This window comes from Pseudorca crassidens, chromosome 4 (assembly GCF_039906515.1).
Source record: "Pseudorca crassidens isolate mPseCra1 chromosome 4, mPseCra1.hap1, whole genome shotgun sequence".
NCBI classification, from domain to species: domain Eukaryota; kingdom Metazoa; phylum Chordata; class Mammalia; order Artiodactyla; family Delphinidae; genus Pseudorca; species Pseudorca crassidens.
Genome location: NC_090299.1, coordinates 129941386 through 129965413, shown reverse-complemented (window position 1 = coordinate 129965413; position 24028 = coordinate 129941386). Strand labels below are relative to the sequence as shown.

The 24028-nt window shown below is 42.9% G+C and overlaps 1 protein-coding gene across 7 annotated transcripts in view; it reads right to left on the bottom strand.

Annotated features, from left to right (window-relative positions):
- Positions 1 to 24028, bottom strand: part of ZNF827 (zinc finger protein 827) — a 180576-nt gene that overhangs the window by 12769 nt on the left and 143779 nt on the right. For all 7 annotated transcript variants that reach the window (XM_067736747.1, XM_067736745.1, XM_067736748.1 and 4 more), the window contains 3 exons: positions 9206 to 9343; positions 5018 to 5189; positions 3975 to 4141 (listed from right to left, as the gene is read on the bottom strand). In XM_067736747.1, coding sequence (XP_067592848.1) covers positions 3975 to 4141; positions 5018 to 5189; positions 9206 to 9343 — 477 coding nt within the window. The remainder of the gene's footprint in view (positions 1 to 3974; positions 4142 to 5017; positions 5190 to 9205; positions 9344 to 24028) is intronic.

Below are 24028 nucleotides of genomic sequence, written 5' to 3'. Positions count from 1 at the left end.
ACTTTTGAGTTTTAGTTTGACGGCTAGCGAGGTTGAACATTTTTCCTGATGTTAAGTCATTAGCTTTTCTTTGTTTTATTGTGACTTGACTGTTCATGTCCTTTGTGAATCCTTTAATTGGAGACCTAAAGTGTTTCTTACCAGTTTATATGAATTTTCCATGTTGTAAATAGATTAACATTTTGTCATTTTTACAAACACATTTTTTTTCAGACTGTGGGTTTTTCTTTTCCTTCTCTTTTGCTTTGCTTTTGCAAACAGGAGAAATTTTCCTGTGTCAGATCTCTTGATTCTTCTCCTTCGTGATTTCTTCTGTCACTTAAGCTTGTACAAATCCTTCTCACTCTGGAAGTTTGAAAAATATTCTATTTTCTTCAAGCCTTTCTAGGGGTGATTTGTAAACAGGGATTGGGTAAGTCATGTGGCATTTATTTTGGTGTCAATGTGGCGTGACATACAGATGGTTGTATTTTCCAAATAGCTATTCAAATTCCTCAATGCCATTATTGCAACATTTAAAGACTGCAGCAAAATTTGCATTTAGGAAGCACCAGAGGGAATATTTTATCTTGCCGATGTTCTCTGCAGGGACAAGGAGCCGTGGAGGAAGAGGGTAAGGGAGAGTCACTGAAGAAACACTAAACAGAGGACAGTTCCTCAGATACCCGCTCAGCACTTCATTCACAGGGTGCCTCGGGTAAGAGTAGCCAGTAAGGAAGTATGAAGAAGGATGTGGATTCTAAGAGAGACTGAGTAAAAATCTGCTGTTCATTAAAGCTCATCCCATAGATCACAACTTTACTAGGTAACAAGAAAGCACTTCAGATCTCCTAGGGTACTGAAATAAAAGATGCCCATTCCTACGACAGGTAAGTCAAATGAGGGAACAAGGCTCACAGAATTAGAGAATCTCAGGCCTGTCTGGCATCTCCTACTCATTAAAAAAACTCAGGGAACAGATGGAGGCCCAGAGAAGTTAAATGAGTTCTTACATTCCCAGAGCTATTTACAGTAACATGGGGTCTAGAGCCAGGATCTAGAATTCAACGTGTGCTCTCCTCCATCCCAAGTAACGTTTTCCACATAGAGTACAGGCAAACCTCGGAGACATTGATGGTCCGGTTCCAGACCACCCCAACAGAGCAAATACTGCAATAATACAAGTCACAGAATTTTTTTGGTGTCCCAGTGCGTATAAAAGTTATGTTTACAGTATACTGTAGTATATTAAGTGTGCAACAGAACTATGTCTAAAAAAACAATGTACATAACCTTAATTTAAAAAGACTTTATTGCTAAAAAAATACTAACCATCATTTGAGCCTTCAGCAAGTCTTGATCTCTTTGCAAGAGTAACATCAAAGATCACTGATCAGAGATCACCGTAACAAATATAATGACAAGGAAAAAGGTGGAAATATCGCAAGAATTGCCAAAATGGGACACAGAGACATGAAGTGAGCAAATGCTGTTGGAAAAATGGCACCATTAGACTTGCTCGACGCAGAGTTACCACAAACCTTCAATTTGTTAAAAAAAAAAAAGCCCAAACCTGCAAAGCTAAATAAGGCAAAGTGTAGTAAAGCGAGGTATGCCCATATATACGTAAGTTAGTGGACTCTAAGGTCAGGCAAGGGCCACGTTTCAGTAGTTTTCTTACTTGGCGTGCACATGTGTGTGTAGATGTGCGTGCACACTTATATTCATTCACTGGTTGAAGGCTTACTCCCCCACCTACACTGTGCAGCCACTGCTCCAGGTGCTGGAGACACAGCAGTGCCTTACATAAGCTCCTTATTCTCAGGAATATACATTGTTATCTATATTATATCGCATACATACTGCTTTATATCATAACTTTGCAATTACACAGCTTACTGATTACAGATGTAGGCTGACATATTTTGGGTTAAATTCTAACCTCAAAGCAGCAGCTAAATACGAGAAACCCAAACTGTGGGGCCATAAGCTTATAACTGGGGGTCAGCAAACGATAACCCTTGGGCCAAATGTAGCCTTGAGTTTTTGTAAAGCAAGTTTTAGTGGAACACTGCCACGCCCACTCATTTGCATATCACACGACTACCACGCCCACTCATTTGCATATCACCTACCGCTACTTTCCATCCAATGGCAGAGTTGAATTGCAGTGACAAAATCTGTATGGCCTGAAAAGCCTAAGACAGTTACTATCTGGCCCTTACAAAAACCTTGCTAGCACCCCGGGATTATAAAATAGGATAGAACCTTATTCCTTAATAGCAGCAGCACTAAAGGCTTCTACTGTGTTACAAAAGAAACTTCTTCAATGCATTTCACTCTGGGCTCTCTGTGCTAACAAGCAAGAATGTTCTTCCCAGCTAGAGCAGGGGTCCCACCATCTCAGAGGGAACAAGATCTTCACCGTGTTCCCTGTGGCAATTAGGAGGTCAGTGACTTTGCGTCGGTTGCTTGTGAATGTGAAGTTTCCAGTGATGACAATTAAGTGGTTCTAAGTCCAACATCTTTCCAGCCATATGGTTTCTATAGTTTCCTTGAGGTGGGGTGGAGAGAGCTGTGGATAGGGGAGGGAGGAGAAAAGTTCTCAACAGGGTTTAGGCATACTTTGGGGTGGAAAGAGTTAGAAGAAAGGAAGTGTAACAGACAAGAGAAAAAAAAAAATCTGAAAGCCAGTGGAAATAGAAGAGAGGCTGGCCTTTCCCTCCACTGGCTACTCCAGAAACGCTGAATTTCATTTGTCTCCACATGGGTTTCCCAGCTCACCCGCTGCCCACAGTGCTAACATGGTTATGGTGAGACAAGTGACTGTAAAAACGGCACCTCCTCACTCAGCATAACGGTTCTCTGCAGACTTCCGAGTCATAGCTGCTCCACTTACTGACAAAAGCAAGCGTTTATTGTTGCTGGTACCACGGAGCCAAAGCGGCCAGTAAAGCACAGAGAGATGCTTCTCGGCCGTGCACATTGTCAGCACAACTGCCAGGGAATTTCCCCTTCCCGAATCCTTCAAGGGCCGAGGATGCAAGGGGCTGATCCACCGCCCAGGGCTGGCAGTCAGCAACGTGAGCTCATGACTTGTAAGCAAAACGCAGGGGGAGCTCCTCTTCACTGTCACTTAATGACGCCACGCTGGTGTCATTTGTAACCATTACTTGGGAGAGGACGATTGCGTGGTGAAGTCCAAATGTTGACATCATGAAATGGATGAAGTTAACCAGTATGGCCGGAGCTTTATAGGAAAGGAAAAGTGCTGGCAAAGTCTTGGCTGCAGGCTAGAGAGCCACTGAGTTGTTTCAGGAGAAGCTGGCTTTCTTTGCCCCTGAACAGAGCCACCATGCATCATTCTGGAGGGGGTCAGGGCTGCAGTTTCAGGGAAGAGGGGCAGAGCCTGCAGAACTAGGTGCACAGGGCTCTGGCCCCACAAAACAGAAAGGGGCAGCCCTCTGCCCAGGGTTGCCTGGGGCTGTCAGAACAGCAGGGTCACAGAGAGTGGCTCTAGCATGAAAGTGTTCTGGTCTGAGTATCTGGAGTCACTTCCTGGTTGTAGACCTTGGAGAGAATACCTGACCTCTGTTAAGCTTCCGTCTCTCACCTATATGGTATGCCCACGATGGTACTGACCCCAGAGGGTTGTTCTAAGACTTCAATGAGATCTGGGGCACAAAGGTGCAAGCCTGGGGCGTCATAAAAGCTCCATGACTGTTACCTACAATGATGATATCAGGATGAGGAACAAGCAAACAGCCCTCACCTCTCCACCGCACCTGAGCCGGTGAACCTGTCAGATGGGCGAGGCGTAAGCCGGGCCAGGCAGTGGCCTTGTGGATACAGAGGGATGTGGCTCTGCTACCCTGAGAAAGTCCCTCCTTCGGGAAGGAAGTGTCAGCGTCGCATGGCGATGAGGACGCCCATGCCAGGTGGGGCGGCGGGGGATGGAGGAGAGACGGGTGAGAAGGGCAGACAGGGAGGGTCACCTGTGTGCTTGGTGCCGATGTGCGCCTTGATCTCCGTCTCCTCCATGGTGACGAAGTCGCAGGCCGTACAGCAGATGGAAAACATCCACTGTTCCTTGTCCACATGGAGTGACATGTGGCTGACAAACTGGACGTTGAGCTCCGTCTCAAATCCGCACACGTGACAGCTGTACGGGACGAGAGAAGAGTGAGCTTCTAAATGGAGGCTACCCAGTTGCACGCGGTACACTCCGAAATCTGGACGTTGACACGTGTCTTCCTCCCACCAAAAGGCTTTGCGTTAGAAAATTCCTTCACTTTCTGGGACACCTCCGAAGTGGTCACTGTGCCAGACAGGCTGAGTGCCAGCATGATGTAACAATCCCATTCATGCTATAACTATGCTAAATAACCATAAAGTTAATTAAAAATTACAGATTCCAGATGCTGTACATTAACCTAACTGACTCCTTCGGGCCAAGAGATGCGGGGCAGCCTTGCCAAGATATCAGCGGAGCTGGTGCGCTGATACACTCGGGCAGGATTCGAGAGCAAGCCTGAAAACTCGGGATTTTATAGCAAACAAACCAAATATTGATTCACGGTTGAATATGGAAGAGAAACATACCATTCCAGGTACTAAAGGATAGCACAGCCAGGGGAAAGTATGCAATACTTCCAGGGCTATTCCCTCAGGGTTCTCAGATTCATTTCTCCTTAGGATAATTCTCAGGAAGCAGCGAGGTGCTCAGTGACAAAGGTGGGAGCTTCCCAGCTGCCCAGACCTCACAGCTCATCACCCCTGAGCCCTGCCACTCTCTGGACTCCGCTCCACAAAGCCACCTCTAAGACCTCCACCCTTTTAATTAACTCTCCCAGGGCCACCCAAGCCAGGAAGGAGTCAGTGAAACACAGGGTTCAATCCAAGCAAAGCCAATATTGAAAGGAAGCTCAGCCCTGTGACTGAGAAAAGACACTTTGTCATGTGTGCCCTCGCAGATGGGCAGGGAGTGTTCAAGAAATTCTGGGCAGCCTGGACCAGCAGGTTCCACTGGCGCGCTCACCTGTAATAATAAGGGTGCTTCTTCCCATCACTGCCTTCAGAGGTGACGGCGCTGACGATGTCCTCGGTGTCCGTACTCACCAGCTTCACCGAATGGACGGTCAGGTGCTGGTTCAGGTTTGCGCGGCACTTAGCAGCATACGGGCACAAGTGGCATTTGTATTTTCTTTCCTCTGGGGGAGAAGGGACAGGAAAAAACCCAAACCACTCTCAGAAATGAAATCCCAACACCTTGCCAAAGACCACTTAAGGGTATCAGGAAAGGAGGGTTCAAATCTCATTTCCAATGGGGACAAAGGGAACACTTTGGAATTTTAAATACCTAAAAAGTCTTCACGTGGCAGGTCGCTTCTGCTTTCAGACTTTCAAAGATGAAAGAAAGTTCCGGGGCAACTGGACCACCTGCTTTTTCCTGGGTACCTATAGGCCCCTCTTCCTGATAACGCGAGCTCCATGCAGGCTACAAGAATAATTTGTGTGTGTGTGTGTGTGTGTGTGTGTGTGTGTGTGTGTGTGTGTCTCCAAGCCCTGACATGTGTCAGTCCAGGGTGGGTGCTGAGCTGAGGAAGGGGATGTGATCAGCCTTCCCAGGACTGGTGTGTAAGAGAAGCCCCTCATTTTTCCTAAGCTCCAGGCCTGAGTTAGCCAAGAAATAAACACTAATGACATTAAAGGGACTCCAGATGACATAACTTAATTGGAAATTTTCATGCTACAGAAATAAAATAAAAAAACTTTAGTTGATTTCTTAATAGAAACCCTTTCATAAAACTGACGATGTTTCAGGGCTGTTTCCAGAGTGGCATTCTGAATTCATTTGATTAATTAAGGAAATTAAAGGAGCAGGCTTTGCTTTTAGGTACAGATCAAGGTAACAGATGGTAGCAGAGGAAGGAAAGAACAACTTCCTTTTCTATCCTTAGTTCTGAATTTGTAATAGTGGGCTCACCTTAAAGAAAACACCTGTCTTATCTACATCACGGGAAAGAGTGTGGAAAAAAATTTGTCTGCAACAAAATGTAAGGCATCATTATTGTTATAGGTGGTCCCCAGCATCCGAGGTGCTGGTGGCCTGGGCTTTGCGGGGTTGGGGAGGAGCCCTACGGTACAGATAGAAGAGAGTCTTTTCTTTAGAATTTGTGCATTTGTATTAATAAGTGAGGTTGTTAAGTTTTGGTGTTAAGGTTATGATTTCTTCATAAAGTGAATTGTTGAGCTTTCTTTTCCTATCATTTGGAAAAGTTTAATAATATCAGAATTTCCTAGTCTCAACAAGTTAAAAAGAACCCAGTTGGGGGCTTCCCTGGTGGTGCGGTGGTTGAGAATCTGCCTGCCGATGCAGGGGACATGGATTCGAGCCCTGGTCTGGGAAGATCCCACATGCCGTGGAGCAACTAGGCCCGTGAGCCACAACTACTGAGCCTGCGTGTCTGGAGCCTGTGCTCCGCAACAAGAGAGGCCGTGATAGTGAGAGGCCCGCACACCGCGATGAAGAGTGGCCCCCGCTTGCCGCAACTGGAGAAAGCCCTCGCACAGAAACGAAGATCCAACACAGCCAAAAATAAATAAATAAAAGAACAAACCAATGAACTGACATTAAAAAAAAAAAAAAAAGAACCCAGCTGGGAAAGTTTCTGGACCTGATGCTTTTATTAATAGTATCTCCATCATCTTTCCAAATTCCCCTTTGGTAACTGATTTACTTAAGTACCACCACCTCCCCCCTACCCAGCTTGGGTCAATTTTGGAAATTTTGCTTAAATTATCTATGTCTTCTAAAGTTTTCAGTTTTTGTTTTTTTTGCCATAGAGTTGCCCTTATTCTCCAATAATTCTTTAACAGCATCTGTATTAAGAATAAGCCTTCCCAACCTAAATGTCCATCAACAGGTGAATGGATAATGAAGATGTGATACATATATACAATGGAATACTACTCAGCCATAAAAAAGAATGAAATCTTGCCATTTGCAGCCACATGGGTGGACTTGGAGGGCATTATGTTTAGTGAAATAAGTCAGACAGAGAAAGACAAATACTGTATGATATCACTTATATGTGGACTCTAAAAAATACAGCAAACTAGTGAATATATCAGAAAAGAAGCAGGCTCACAGATATAGAGAACAAACTAGTGGTTACCAGTGTGAGCGGGGAGGGGCAATACGGGGAGGGGGAGAGGGAGGGGGAGGTGCAAGCTGCTGGGTGTAAGATGGGCTCAGGGATGTACTGTACAGCACAGGGAATAGAGCCAATATTTGGTAATAACTGTAAATGGAAAGTAATCTTTAAACATTGTATAAAAAGAATTAGGCTTCCTTTTTCATTGCTGATTTTGAATATTTCAGCCTCCTTTTCATTTCCCTTTTTTTTTTTTTTGCTGTACGTGGGCCTCTCACTGTTGTGGCCTCTCCTGTTGCGGAGCACAGGCTCCGGATGCACAGGCTCAGCGGCCATGGCTCATAGGCCCAGCCGCTCCACGGCATGTGGGATCTTCCCGGGCCGGGGCACGAACCTGTGTCCCCTGCATCGGCAGGCGGACTCTCAACCACTGCATCACCAGGGAAGCCCTCTTCTTCCTTTCTTAATCAGACTTAAAGTGATTTATCTATTTTATGGTCTTCTTCCTAGATTTTGTTCTTCTACTAATTCTTTAATATGAGTGCTAAGTTCCTTTATTTTTGTTTTTCTTCCCTTCCAATTAAAATGTTTAAGTCTATAAACGTCCCGTGGACCAGAGCTGTAGCTATTCATTCCAGGTTAAGGATGAATGTTCCCCTTTCATTCCTCTTAGATGTCTAGAATTTGTGATCCTTTCCTTTGATACAATTAGGACATTTTATGGCTCCTTGGTTATTTTAAATTTCATTTAAGTATGCTCAGAGAATGCGGCTTATAGAACCTCTACTTTTTATTTATTTATTTATTTATTTATTTGCGGTACGCGGCCCTCTCACTGTTGTGACCTCTCCCGTTGCGGAGCACAGGCTCCGGACGCGCAGGCTCAGCGGCCATGGCTCACGGGCCCAGCCGCTCCGCGGCATGTGGGATCTTCCCGGACCGGGGCACGAACCCATGTCCCCTGCATCAACAGGCGGACTCTCAACCACTGCGCCACCAGGGAAGTCCCTACTTTTTATTTATTTATTATTATTATTATTTTTTGCGGTATGCGGGCCTCTCACTGTTGTGGCCTCTTCCGTTGCGGAGCACAGGCTCCGGACGCGCAGGCTCAGCGGCCATGGCTCACGGGCCCAGACGCTCCGCGGCATGTGGGATCTTCCCGGACCGGGGCACAAACCTGTGTCCCCTGCATCGGCAGGCGGACTCTCAACCACTGCGCCACCAGGGAAGCCTCCTCTACTTTTTTTAACATGTGAAAGTTTTCTTTGTGGTTAAGTATATGACTAAATTTTGTCTTTAGTGGTTTAATAGTTAAGATTAAAAATATTAAAAAATATATATATATAAAAAGAAATTAATCTTGCCATACTAATACTGTCTTGCTTTTTTTAACTTTGTGTGAGATACAAAACTTTTATTTTCTTTACCACTTTGTTTTGTGTTTCCTGTAAATAAGACACATTTGAATTTTTAACAAGGCTGATCTACAGTGTAAAAATTGAAATAGTTCATTTTTTATTTTCCATCTTGCTTTTTGTTTGCTATTGATTTTACCTCACTTCTTATTGTCCTTGCTTATTATTGCTGCATTGATTAAGTTACTATTTATTCGAGTTTCCGCTTCCCAGCACTCAGAATCAACCACATTTCTCCATTATTATATGTAAATAAAGACAGAGACTGTTTCTCCATCAAGGTGCTCTTTTCCCCTCTGCTTCCACCTACCGCAATGAGATGAATCCAGTAAGATGGGGTGCAGCCCCATGCCCTGCACCCTCAAGGTGACAGCAATAAACTCCTTAGAGTTCAGAAATTTTACCTGAACACACCTAAAAATGTGTATCTTTTCTCATCCATCATCCTTGAACTCAATGGACCCTTTCAATACAAATAAAAAACCCTTTCCAGAGCCTTATTTGAACATGCCAGGTAAAATGGCTTGAAAAGGTCCGGATAAAAACATTTCTACCACTTCCTGATTTAATTCTCTTAGAGACACAGCTTCCTGCTCATGGAGAAGCTGGTGGTCCAGGGAGGGAAGGCCCGGCAGGGAGACCCTGACTCACCTGTGTGCAGAGACAGATGTCGGGACAATGTCTGCTGTCGGCCAAATACTTTCCCACACACGTCACAGGGAAAAAGCTGGTCGTTGAATTTCCAAGAGGGCAACCCATTTCCTGCCTCGAGGACTATCTTTTCTGTTTCTGGGCCAAAAGAACAAAGCAGCATGAGGAATAAACAAGGCAACGTGAACACATTTCAGTTTAGTCAACATTCAGGACTTAAGCAAAGACTTCCTTCTGAAGAATGTGGCCCGTAAACTGCAAGTATTGATAAGTCCAAGTAACCTCTGGTCTTCACGCTCAGCTCCTGTCTCTAAGAAGGCCATTCTTGAAAGCTGTGGTGGCACATGGATTCCAATTTTAGTCAAGTCTCCCGTGGTTTCTCTCCTTCCTCACTGAAGGTTAGTGGACCTAACCCTCCAGCAGGTTGACAGCTTGGTTTAGCACTGTGCTCGGTATACAGTTGGCACTCCACAAATAGGTGCTGAATGAGTGAATGGTTGAGTTGCACGTTAAAATTCCAGAAATGCAGACTCTCGCCACCAGACAGTAAATCAAGGGGGCCGAAGCTCAGATTCTGATGTAAAAATAGATGCTTCCATCTCTTGAAAGGAAATACACTTTCACTGCCCTTTATGAAAACAGGCTTTGCCCTATTTTCTGGGTTGTGCAGAATCCTTAATGAGGAACTTAATGTTACACAAACTCAGGGATGACAACTGCGTACTGTTGGCTATGGTCTGAATGTGTGTATCCCCCTGAATTCATATATCGAGACCCTAGTGCTCAAGGCTGTGGTTTTTAGAGGTTGAGTCTCTGCGAGGTGATTAGGTCATGAGGGTGGATCCTCATGAGTGGAATTAGTGCCCTTAAAAAAGAGGCCTCATGGGGCTCCCTAGCCCCTTTGCCACGTGAGGACACAGCAAGGTGTAGGCAGTTTGTGTCCTGGAAGAGGGCCCTCACCCGACCATGCTGGCACTCTGATCTAGGGCTTCCAGCCTCTAGAACTGTGGGCAATACATTTGTGTTGTTTATAAGCTACCCAGTCTATGGTATTTTGTTACAGCAGCCTGAACGGACTCAGACACTACTCCACATAAAACTCCCTAATGCAAGAGTACACAACCAGAATTTCCCCCAAAGTCTCATCATATTAGGGAAAATGACGAGAACCACAAGGTCTTCTGTACCTAATTCATAGCCAAGAATGATCTAAGTGGGCGTTAATACCTTCTCCTGTCATCTTAAAAAGTTTTTATTTTCTTGTCATCATTCATTGAGTTACCTTTAATTTTCTCACGCTTATTTCTTCTCCCTGAGCTGTAATGGATTCTACAAACATTCCTTCTACGGTAAGATAAGGAGAGAGATGACAGACTACCAAAAAGAGGGAAGGGGACACTTCCACGAGGACACTTGTCTGGGCCACTAATAGGGCTTTTGGCCTCAACTCTGAAGAGAAAGACAAATAACTGACTGAGTCAATATCTTGTCCTTTACCTCAGTAAATTCTTGTGAATGTTCCTACAGCACGGTAGTGCTTTATAGAACCGGATACCACGTGGAAAGAACTTTTCATAAAAACCAAGCAGATGAAAACATTCAGGCCACTGGGCAGAGACAGCATCAGAACAAAGAATTTGATTTCACACAATTTGGTTAAAACTGCTTCCCATATACAAATACAGGCTTCCACCTGGATCTGGGTGAGTCAACTGGATCAATTTTCATTTGAATTCAGGCTTGCCAGATAGTGTGATCTCAGGAAAGAAGTAAATACGAATGTATGTTTGGAACGGGGTGGGGGATTGATGATGAAATTGCAACAATGTTTGCTGTGAGGCACCTGCCAGCAATCCTAACACTGATAAGGCACATTTATCGATTTACCTGTGTTTGTTAAACGTAACTTTTTGGGCCTCAGAGAGAAGAGCTAGTCTTCTTATTAGAGTAGGAATGTGTGACTACAAATGTCTTCAGGGGAAGGGGCGGAATTCTGGGGGAAGGAAGGTGAAAAGGGAGGTACAGGGCTCTGAGATGTGCGGACAGGAACCACTCTCAGACGACTGCCCTTGAGTCCAAGCCATGGGCATTTCCACCGCACGGCGCAAGACGGTATTTTAGCAGCTCCTTTGAAGTGTGTAATCAAAACAGTGCTTCAAAGGAGGATGATAGTAATAATTATAAGGAGAGATCAAGAGGGTACAGGGTCTTCCAATACATTCACAACAAGAATGAACTAATTGGGTCACAGATTGAACAAGTAGATGCAATTAAAAAGAAAGACATCTCTTGATAATATTAGTCACACGCTTGAGACATTGAAGCATCATGAAAAGTCCAATTCCCTCCAGTGGCCTAGAAAATGGTTTGAACCATGAAGGCTGTGCTGCGGGCAAGCAGAAGGCCCACCTGCAGCCGCGGAGGCAGGAGAGGCACCACGGGGGTGGCCAGGCTTGGTCAGCCACACCCCTGGGCTTGGACCCCAAGGCTCACCCCGCTTGCTGTCTGCATTTGCTACGGCCGCCCGTTGTCATTTCACACGCAGGAGCAAGGCAACCCGGCCACAGGAGCCTCATCCCAGAACACGACCTTGAAATCACAGCGGGGTGAGGCTGGAGGTGGAGGTGCAGGGGCGAGAGGGGAATTATTACTGCCTAAACAAGTACTAAAGTAAAAGGCCTGCTCTTCTTTTCCCGGAGCTGAAATGGAGCTCAGCAGATGCTACGTTCTCCCACATTTCCTGGAGATGGTGTCAGCCACATGCCATGGGAGAAAAACACAGAATTTTTTGATTCTTCCTGTCTCTGTGTATGTACCACCAAAAGCTGTCCATCTGGTTCCAGAGTGATATCTGAATGTGATGGACACCCAGCAAGGCCAGGCTTTAGAACGACCACAGCCTGCCTTGTGGAAGCTGGACTGGCCCCATCACCGTGGAGGGCTGCCAGCTGGGACACCGGCTCTCCAGGAAGCATTCTGGAAGACAGCAGCACACTCTGTCTGCAGCTCTTGAGGATCGAAAGTTGCCAAAAATACTGAAAACTATTTAAATTGTGAACCTATTGATAAATGTTTATAAAAACAGATGCGTAGGCCTGTACTAATCTCTAGGCGTTAGCAATACAGACTAAGCCTACATTAAGCAAATCACTGCACGGACAGTGGCGAGTGTCCCCAGGGTGTGCTTAAAGCTCAATTCATAGTCACAGGTACTGTTCTCCATCTCCTTCTCGGAGGAACCGAATGCACTGGCCTGGTTACCTCTGCAGTCACATGCTACAGGTTTAACAAAAAGATATCACGATGTGATTTGTGTGTGTGTGGACACTGTGAAAGCTAAAATTGCCATATTTTAATGTAAAGGTTTCCTGTTCTTTGATTTTTGATAAACTTTGGAAACCAAAAAAAAAAATAAAACAATAACAAAAAACCACAAAGACCTCAAAGATCTTTCTGGAATCCCACTGCCTTAACTGAGTCATCATCACTCACCAGGACTTGCAAAAGCCTCCTAAAGAGCCTCATGGGTACCATTCCAACAGCCCCTCTCTCAATTCCAACAGCCCCTCCTCACGGGTTCCAGAATGATCTTTCTGAGGCCCAGGTCAGGTTATGTCTCGTCCTGTGTTCTAATGGCTTCCCCAGGCCAAACTCCTGTGCATGGAGCCTGAGGTCCTTCATACTCTGGCTCCAACCATCTCCCCGCTTCAGCTCCCCACTTCACCTCCCACCATCCAAGGGCTCCGCGGAGTGAGCGACTCGCCTTTTCGGGAACAAGCTAGTGCCTTTGGAGACGTCAGTGCTTTTGAACAAACTATGCCCCCCCCGCCAGCAGCCACTCCCCACCTTGGCACCTCTTTCTGCACACAAACTCCAGCTCATTTTCAAGCGCTATCTCAGACTGCATCTCCTAGGTAAAGCCTTCCCCAGTTCCCCAGGTAAGGAGTCGTTTCCAATTCTCTGTCCCAAAGCACTTTTATGAATGCTCTATTGCACCACTTTACCTGTTATATTATTTATTTACGTATCTTCTATATTATATGCATTTTTTTTTTTTTTTTTTTTTTTTTTTTTTTTTGCGGTATGCGGGCCTCTCATTGTTGTGGCCTCTCCTGTTGCGGAGCACAGGCTCCGGACGTGCAGGCTCAGCGGCCATGGCTCACGGGCCCAGCTGCTCCGCGGCATGTGGAATCCTCCCGGACCGGGGCACGAACCCATGTCCCCTGCATCGGCAGGCGGACTCTCAACCACTGTGCCACCAGGGAAGCCCTATATGCATCTTTTTAATACGGAGTACCCAGCAAGTCCAACATGCGGTGGTGCTCAGTAACGATGTTCGCTGGCCTCCTCTGCCTGTTCGAAGGTGACTCATTGAAGGAGGGGGTTCTGCAGGATTTATTTGTGCATCCTCGGTATGGGCACAGTGCCTGATACATAGCAGGTGGGTAGTAGATAGTTGCTGAAGAAATGAATGACTGAATGAAAGGATCCAAGCGAGGCAGGGAATAAACATTATTCTTATATTATAGTGGGAAAGACTGAGCCCTGGAAATACCATTGGTTAAGGCTAATGGCCAATTCAGGGTGAAAAATAAGGCTGCTTGCCTTCTGAATGGTGTCTTAACCCAAGGAACGGTGATTTTATGATTTTATTAGTGGAAATGTTTGCAGTCCTGAGCCGTATGCCCAGAGGTCTTCTGTCCTTACTTCCTCCCAATAACTAGCCACAGGATTATTCTCTTCAAGACAAATTCTGTGGCAGATGCTGTGTTTTGATTAACCCAATAGTCATTCTCAACTTTCCTTCTCCCCTGTCTATTCCCACTGTACAGGCAGCTGGGGTGGTCATGTGCTAAAATTCTGGCCAACGAGAAGGCTTTTGCTTTCCTGACAAAGAGAAATGTAGGCTTGGTGTTGGCCCTCTTCTCTCTTTTTCTTGCCTTGATCACAGAGGAAATGCCTGGGATTATGGAAGCCATTTTGTGCATATGAGACCTGAGGATGAAAACCAACCTGCCAAGGATGGAGGAAGGGAAAGATGGGAAAAGTTTGGGTCCTTGATGGCATCTTCCAGTAGCTGAAAAAATGGCAGAAACTACCGCTCTGGACTTACTTCTTATGCGAGGAAAATAAACCCCTGTTTCTTTCAGCCACTGTTAATTGGGTTTTCTCTAACTTATGACATTCTTAATTGAAACCCTCCTATGGTTACTCTTGGTCTTGGGACTTTGGAAGTTAGGTCTGGCCTTTGACAAGCTTTATTCCAAAACACCTGCATCCTGTGAAGAACTCTCCATGTTCACTGTCAACAGCAATAAGTTTACAGACATCTGAGCCCATTTCCATCTTAATTGTCTTCTTTTGTTCCGCTCAAAAAACTTAAAAAGTTTTTTTTAAATTATTAAGGAATATACTTTTTAAAAACTTCTGATTGAAGCATAACACATCACAGAAAAATTCACATAACACTAACTCCTTTTCAATCAGTCCAAAGTCACTAAAAATTTTGGAATATAGGTATTATTTTTTTTAATTTGCTCTTCTTGGGCTTCCCTGGTGGCGCAGTGGTTGGGAGTCCGCCTGCCGATGCAGGGGACGCGGGTTCGTGCCCCGGTCCGGGAAGATCCCGCAGGCCGCGGATCGGCTGGGTCCGTGAGCCATGGCCGCTGAGCCTGCGCGTCTGGAGCCTGTGCTCTGCAACGCGAGAGGCCACAACAGTGAGAGGCCCGCGTACCGCAAAAAAAAAAAAAAGAAAAAAAATTTGCTCTTCTTCATCTTTATTCCCATATCCTTTAATATTTGTTTCATTATCTTAAAAAGATGCAAATGATTTTCTTCATTTCTTTTATAGCAAAATACTTATTTAATGATTATATATTTTTTATACAGTGTCTCAGAGGATTCTGTCTCCTACAAAGCATTTTATTTCCCTTTATCCTCCTATACTCTGATTCCTGAGATAGCCATAAATTTTTCCCATAAATTCCTCGCTACTTGGTACTATTTCATTAGATGTTTTTCTCTCTACTTTTCCACTCACGGTCTTTGCTTTGAATGCCATTTGGGTCTTTGCCTCTTCTTTAAATACATTTTTGTTTTAAACGAAGTAAATAGGTGTGCAGGAGCAAGCACTTTTTTTTTTTTTTTTGCAGTACGCGGGCCTCTCACTGTTGTGGCCTCTCCCGTTGCAGAGCACAGGCTCCAGACGCGCAGGCTCAGCGGCCATGGCTCACGGGCCCAGCCGCTCCACGGCACGTGGGATCTTTCCGGACCGGGGCACGAACCCGTGTCCCCTGCATCGGCAGGCGGACTCCCAACCACTGCGCCACCAGGGAAGCCCCAGGTGCAAGCACTTTTATCCCCTACAGTACAGTCGGGAATATGGGACCAGCGCATTTGGAAAGTCACCTCATCTTAGTGGTCCCAATGCAAGGCTCTTAGCTCCTGCCCTTTTTGGTGAACTGAGGCCCCTCATTCATAATGGTGAGGCCCAATAGCCAAGAGACAGGATGCCAAACTCCTCCTCTTGTGACCTAGTCATCCAAGGGGAAAGGTCTCATTTCATGCACAGATCCTGGGAAGATGAAACCCATCCATCAAGTATTTCTCCAAAAACTTCCATGAAAGAAACCCATCTGGTACATTTGCGGAGGGAGCTCCATCAAACTCTACGTGACAGAACATTGGATCCAGTAGAGGACTCAGCTTTTTTTTTGAATCCAACTCCTTCATTTCCATAAGGATGAAACCGAGGTATAAAATTCCAGGACCTCTTCCACCTCAGTGCACCCCACAACCTGTACAGAATTGAATAATAGAATCAAGGTTTCCAGAGTCACGAAGGCTCCCTCCTGCCCCAAACCTTAGTTCAGGGAGCAACCCGAAGGATCGTCTTGTTCAATGTTCTCTTCCTACATATAAGGAAACCGAGACCCAGAGGACTGAACTGATGGCCCAGGTAACCTGGCTAGTGACGCTGGGAGAGGAGGGAGCAGACCATGGGTCTCACTGACGCTCCTCCAAGCCATATGGGATCACTGCCAAAGGTGACCACAAACAAGGAAGGGACTTTTCTTTCTCCTCTTGTGTTTTGGCCCTGAGTTTAATTTCTTGGTTACAAGTGGACATGTGTAGATTTAGCAAAAATTCACAGACACTAGAATTTCTTTCCGTCTCTCTTCTTGAAGGTGTCAGCCTAGAGTATTTCCAGCCACAGAGAAATTAGAAACTGTAATATGTCATGAAGTAGAATAAGGAAGGAACAAGAGGAAGATCAAACGGGAAAATCCTAAAAGCCAAGCCCCTCCGAGGTAAGCTAGTTATTACTACAGAAAGTTCCCTTGGGCCTTTCATTGACATTTGGGGAACATTTTTGTTAAACAAACAAACAAACAAAATGAGGGGCAAAGGAAAGGACTTGAATTTGCTTCTTCCGGTTTTAACATCTTTTAGCTCCCTGACTGGTATATCATCTGGCTTTGTCGCTGTGTTTTGCTGTGTGAGAAGATCCCTGTATCTCCTGCCAAAATAATCCTCTCAAAGAATCATCGCTCAACCTGACTTTGGCAAGAGAAACGTGGAGAGAGAAGGCTTTATTTGGTTAAAGCCATAAGCAAAAGATTGGCCAAAATGTGACCTCAACACATAAATAACTGTCCAGATTGACTAATCTGCATCAGCTGCTCAAGGAGGAAGAGGCTCTGGGGTCACATGGGTTTTCCATTATGACAGATGGTATTTTGAATCTTTCCTTCTTTCATCATCAAGCCTGGAGAGTTTCGAGGCATGTCTCAAATGAACTTCTGAAACCCTCGGCATTTAGAGTCAGGACTCTTCTATAGGGTTAAAACCTATCCAATCATTTCCAGGCAGGGCGTGTGATTTTTCTGGTTAGTCCTTTCCCTGCTGGCTCTATCCTTTGGTTTCAGGGGCTTAAGACAAGCTGCCGCCCTCTGAGGGCTGCTTGTGAGTTAAGGAGTCAGCTGTGGTTTAGGACTCTTTGGGGGTTAATATCTTTGCTCTAGTGTTTGCGGTTCTATATCCTTTACAAATTCCTTTTCTTTCTAAGGGTCACTTCAACTTAGGGGAATATGGCAGGTCCTAACACAACTCTTAGGTTCCCTATGACCACCTCTCTGCAGGTCTTAGTGCAACCAAATTCCCCTTTAAAGACCATTCCAAACACTCTGCCAAAATATAGGATTTTCTGCTGGTTAAGATGTCAGATCAAGGAACAGCTAAGATCGCAGATTTCAGTAAGAGTCAATCTGTGCTCAATTAAAAATAGTGGGTAGAGATTTTTAGGCATAAAAGAGTTCACAGCCTTGATCTTTTTTGGCCTCATTTCAAACTTTAATGCTTAACATACTTAAGCATTAAAGTCCATGCATAGGTCCAAGAAGTATTTCTCCAAAAGTTTTCATGAAATAAATCCATCTGGTAGAATTTGGGAGGGAACTCTATTAAACTCTACTTGACAGAACATTGGATCCAGGAGAGGACTCGTCTTTCTTTAACCCTAAGTGCTTCCCTTCCATGAAGATGAAACCAAGGCATAAAATTCGAGGACCTCTCTCACCACAATGCACCCCACAACTTAAAACTTACACAGGGTTGAGTAACAGAGTCAAGGTCTCCAGAGTAACTACATCTCCATCCTGCCCCAAATCTCACTTCAGGGAGGAACCTTAACAATTATCTTGTTCAATGGTCTCTTCTTATTCAATACATATAAGGAAACCAAGGTCCAGAGAATGGAAGTAACTGCCCCACAGGCTCACTCAAGCTCCTCTCAACCATAAGACTTATGCCAACGTCTACAACCAACATGGGTTTGTGGAATTGGTTATTAGTAAACATCCTGGGATCAACTTAGAAAAAGTCTTATGGCATTTTTTGCATAATTCTGGGCAAGAGTTAGCCTCAAAGAATCCTTACTAATGGACTTTTAATTTGGTAAAGAACCATAAATGTTTTCTACACCTGCTTTTTTTCATTTAAAATCAATAGAAGAAAACAGAACCTGGATTCCTCTGGTAATGGAAAATGGCTAGGACTTGGTACCCCTAATTCCAGTGAGGCTGATCACATGAGCATCTTAGGGAACTTCTGTAAGCATCCAAAGAGAGAGTCACTGGCAGAGTTTAGCCAATAGATGTCTGTCATCTCTGTATAACTTCAGCTTAACAAGAAATCCATTGGGAATTTGGATGTTGCTTCTATATTTTCCCTCTACTTGTGTTTCCAAGATCAGTGGACCTTCAATAAATGCTTACTGAATAAATGAGACAGTCACATCACCAAGATCATGATTGGTGAACTAAATGGCAACCAAATTTTACATTGCAACAGGGAAGCAAACTGACAATATTGATTCAGGAGTGACATCTACAGGGCTTTGGTTATTATCTTGCCACTTACATACACCGGTAACCACTTCTCTTCTTAATGATGATGGTAAGATGTAAAGTCTTAGCAAATGCCCTCAGAATGTCCCAATGTTGAGAACATTTATAAATCTTTGTTAGAAAACCATTAGGCCTGGGACCTGTGTCATTCTTATGTCTTTGTGGAAGACACTGCTGATTACTTACTCAATATCCAACAGAGTGACAACTTTTTTCTTTAGGGTAGCACTGTGCCTTGTTAAAAATCATGCACTTCCCTTCACAACTTCCACTGCTGTTAGGGCCTTGCCCTGAAACATAGTTCTGGCCAATGAGATTCACCCCATTTGGGCAGCATATCTCCATTATGCAAAACAATATCAGAGTTTCTTAAAAGTATATTAAGGATTTAAGTTTAATTCGGTCCCATTTGTTTATTTTTGTTTTAATTTTCATTATTCTAGGAGGTGGGTCAAAAAAGATGTTGCTGTGATTTATGTCAAAGAGTGTTCAGCCTATGTTTTCCTCTAAGAGTTTTATAGTGTCTGGTCTTACATTTAGATCTTTAATCCATTTTGAATTTATTTTTGTGCATGGTGTTAGGGGGTGTTCTAATTTCATTCTTTTACGTGTAGCTGTCCAGTTTTTCCCAGCATCACTTATTGAAGAGGCTGTCTTTGCTCCATTGTATATTCTGGCCTCCTTTGTCATACATTAGGTGACCGTAGGTGTGTGGGTTTATCTCTGGGCTTTCTATCCTGTTCCACTGATCTATATTTACGTTTTTGTGCCAGTACCATACTTTCTGGATTACTGTAGCTTTGTAGTATAGTCTGAAGTCAGGGAGGCCTGATTCCTCCAGCTCCTTTTTTTTTTTTCCCTCAAGATTGCTTTTGCTATTTGAGGTCTTTTGTGTTTCCATACAAACTGTAACATTTTTTGTTCTAGTTCTGTGAAAAATGCCACTGGTAATTTGATACAGATTGCACTGAATCTGTAGATTGCTTTGGGTAGTATAGTCATTTTCACAATACTGATTCTTCCAATCCAAGTACATAGTATATCTCTCCACCTGTTTGTGTCATCTTTGATTTCTTTCATCAGTATCTTATAGTCTTCTGCATACAGGTCTTTTGCCTCCTTAGGTAGGTTTATTCCTAGGTATTTTATACTTTTTGTTGCAATGGTAAATGGGATTGTTTCCTTAATTTCTCTTTCTGATCTTTCACTATTAGTGTATAGGAATGCAAGAGATTTCTGTGTATTAATATTGTATCCTGCAACTTTACCAAATTCATCAATTAGCTCTAGTAGTTTTCTGGTGGCATCTTTAGGATTTTCTATGTATAGCATCATGTCATCTGAAAACAGTGACAGTTTTACTTCTTCTTTGCCAATTTGGATTCCATTTAGACAGCGCTCAGAATGGGAGAAAATATTTGCAAACGAAGCAACTGACAAAGGATTAATCTCCAAAATATACAAGCAGCTCATACAGCTCAATATCAGAAAAACAAACAAACCAATCAAAAAATGGGCAGAAGACGTAAATAGACATTTCTCCAAAGAAGACATACAGATGGCCAACAAACACATGAAAGAATGCTCAACATCACTAATCATTAGAGAAATGCAAATCAAAACTACAATGAGGTACCACCTCACACTGGTCAGAATGGTCATCATCAAAAATTCTACAAACAGTAAATGCTGGAGAGGGTGTGGAGAAAAGGGAACCCTCTTGCACTGTTGGTGGGAATGTAAATTAATACAGCCACTATGGAAAACAGTATGGAGGTTCCTTAAAAAACTAAAAACAGAACTACCATATGACCCAGCAATCCCACTACTGGTCATATACCCTGAGAAAACCATAATTCAAAAAAACACATGCACCCCAATGTTCATTGTAGCACTATTTACAATAGCCAGGACATGGAAGCAACCTAAATGTCCATCAACAGAGGAATGGATAAAGAAGATGTGGTACATATATACAATGGAATATTACTCAGCCATAAAAAGGAATGAAATTGGGTCATTTGTAGAGACATGGATGGACCTAGGGAGTGTCATACAGACTGAACTAAGTCAGAAAGAGAAAAGCAAGTATCGTATAATAACGCATATATGTGGAATCTAGAAAAATGGTATAGATGATTTTATTTGCAAAGCAGAAATAGAGACAAAGACATAGAGAACAAATGTATGGATACCAAGGGGGAAAGGGCTGGGGAGGGAGGAATTGGGAGACTGGGATTGACACATATACATTATTGATACTATATATAAAATAGTCAAGTGATGGGAACATACTGTACAGCACAGGGAACTCTAGCTAATGCACTGTAGTGATCTAAATGGGAGGGACGTTCAGAAGGGAGGGGATATCTGTATGTGTATGGCTGATTCATTTTGTTGTGCAGTGGAGGCTAACACAACATTGTAAAGCAACCATACTCCAATAAAAATTAATTTAAAAAGTATATTAAGGAGATAATGCATAATTAAAACCATAGGCTACAGGTAGAGAGGATTTACCATTGTGCCAGGCACTCTATTATGCATGTACACATATTATATTGAAACGTATAATGGCACTATGGTTAGATACTATTGTTACCACTTCCATTTTACAAAAAAAGACGTATCAGGCTCAGGGAGGCTGAACAATGAATTCAAGGTCACGCAACTGGTAAGTGACAGTCTATCCCAAACCCAAGTCTGACTCCAAAGCCCAAACCCTTAACCATTCGTTACATGATACTACTGTACAAGATCAAAGAAGAAAATCCAAGAGTTCTGATTTATCTCACCAAAGACAAATTTATCTGCTACAATCTCGATTTGTTCCAATTTAAATTTTCCTATATTCACCAGCCATGAAGAAGAAGCATCCGTGATTGCATAAATTTAAAGGAGGATTTACTGGGGCGACCCAAATGCCTACCCCAGGACCTAGATGGAGAGAGAATGGTGGAATTTGGAGCCCGCCAACTCCCTTCTCTTGCCTGATTCCTCTCGGGTCTCCTCCTAGGTTTTTACGCTGATGGGTTGCTGGATATCAAAAATCTGAGCACCAGTTATGTAAATTTTAATTAAATCCTTTCCGGTCAGCTTTTAGTGGTCTTAGAATAAGCCCCTCTAATGACTGTTCTTTCAACTTTTCCCAGCGAAGTAAAAGAACAGGCATTCAAGTATGGAGCTACCCCATGACTGTATTAGGTAATGGTGAATCTTTAAATCAAAAAAATTTTCTTCTACAAATTATTATAAAGTATGGGCACATATGAAAACACCTTGAGGGAAAACACTACCACTCCTTGGGCAAATGGGAGAATTCTCTTTTTCCCCTTGTAAATTGCTGAACTCGGTGCTCCATATTTATTTATTGAATAAAGGAGGGGATGAATAAACTAAAAGCAAATCACCGTTGTTAAAAAATTTAAACTTTATAAAATATTCTAGACTGTGAAAATTCAGACCTTCTAAACTAACTTCTAAAATACTAAAAATGTTGATGTTCATTTACTTCTAATATTATATGATGTGCTATGCACCACACCTATAGAGTATTTTTAAAATATTTAATATGTTTCTTTTAAAATTCAAGTCACAGTCATTTCCAAATATTATTCAAGTAAGCCCCTAGGGATTCTGTAGTTCCCGTCACTGAATTGGAATCCGCTGGTATTCTCAATTATTCTAGTTCTCTTTTCTTATGGACAAGCCTTGATCATATCATCCATTCCTTTAAAGATTTCTAAATTTCCTTAAAGCCCTTATCAGCTCCCAGACACTGCAGTATTCTTGAGTGACTACATCCAGTTTCAAATTTTCAGTCTTCTCTCTCTGTTTCCTAATCTATTGAATTCTGTATTAACAGAAAATATAACTCTTCCAGTTTGCCTTTCTCTTGACCTTGGGTCTTAGCACATTATAAAATTTGCAACAGTTGACGGTAGATTTAACATTTGAAGGCAACACTCATCACAAATATTTTTCTCCTGGACCCAGAAATACTATCTATTTGATTAAGCTGAGCTGTATGTTTTTATATGGTGAAGATTTCTGCTTGTTGGTTTCTTTAATTATTTTTCCCCAGGTAGGGCACACCAACATGGGTTTGGGACATACCTTGTTAGTATTTTCCTATGAAAGTGTGTCTGAATGATTGGCAACACTGATAATTTGTTAACAACAATAATAAGTAACACAGCTGCCAAACATTAAATTTTTAAAATAAATAAAACAGGCCATCTCCACAATAATATTATTGTCAATTATTTGAATATCCACGTACTTTCTTTAATGGGGGAGAAACCTGTGGATTTAGATGTAGCTGAAAGAGGAATTATATATACAACCAGTTAAGATTTACTTAGCACTTATGTTGTTCTAGGCACTGTGGCTAAGTCCTTTACTTATATTATATCATTTAATCCTCAAAGCAACACATTAAGGTTGGTCTCACTGTTATCCTTATTGTACCGATGAGAAAAATCAATGCTCAAGACGCTTAAGGAATCAGCCTGTTCTCACACAGCTGGTAAGAGGTGGAGCTGAGATCTGAACCCAGGATCCCCAACCTGGAAGAATATGTACACTGGCTTTCCTCATACTGCACGTAACACTCGGTGTGTCCATGGGATGCGTCACCCCTTTTTTGTGAAGGATCTTTAATCTCTGTGTCAAAGTAGAAAAAGGCTGATAGCGGATTTGGGACTGGGTCCTAAGGAGGCCAAAGTTGTGTGTTTAATTTTTCTCTTTCCTAGATGGCAAGTGTCGCTGCATTTTATGGTTTCAGATGAAAGTACAACCTTATCAGCTGCCTTAAACACACATGTCCCTGTTAAAGAACAGAAGGTAGCTACAGCATGGAAGGTTTAATGTAAGTTTAATCCTACTCCAAACACATATCCTATGGACAAGGAGTCTGAAGAATTGAACTTGAATTTGAAAGTTAAGGCATTACTATTATCAATATAACTAAATGAAAACTCGAAACCACTTCTATTTAATCATTTAAGGTTAGAGCAAATAGAGGATTTTCAGCTTACAAACCCAAAATGCAAATATCCAGTAGCCTAAGGATATGTTAAGGAACAGTAAATACTCAGTGATACAACTCCAAAGTAGCTGAGCGAGAGGAGGAGAAATCTAAAAAAAAAGATGTTTTCCTTCCATTTCAATTTTCAAACTGAAAAGGAAATCAAATAAATTAAATACAAAAATATCAGTGCAATATTTTGGTTACGAATCAAAATAGAGAAAGATCAAATAATAAATTTGGAAGTGTGGAGGCACAACCTTAGTCCACAGTGGAAATGCAATATATTTTAACTATATGTCCTGTATTACTGAAGGTTGTATGTATGTATCTTTCTCATATATTCTGACTTGGTCATCTTTTTTTTATTCTTTAATTTTTTTTTTA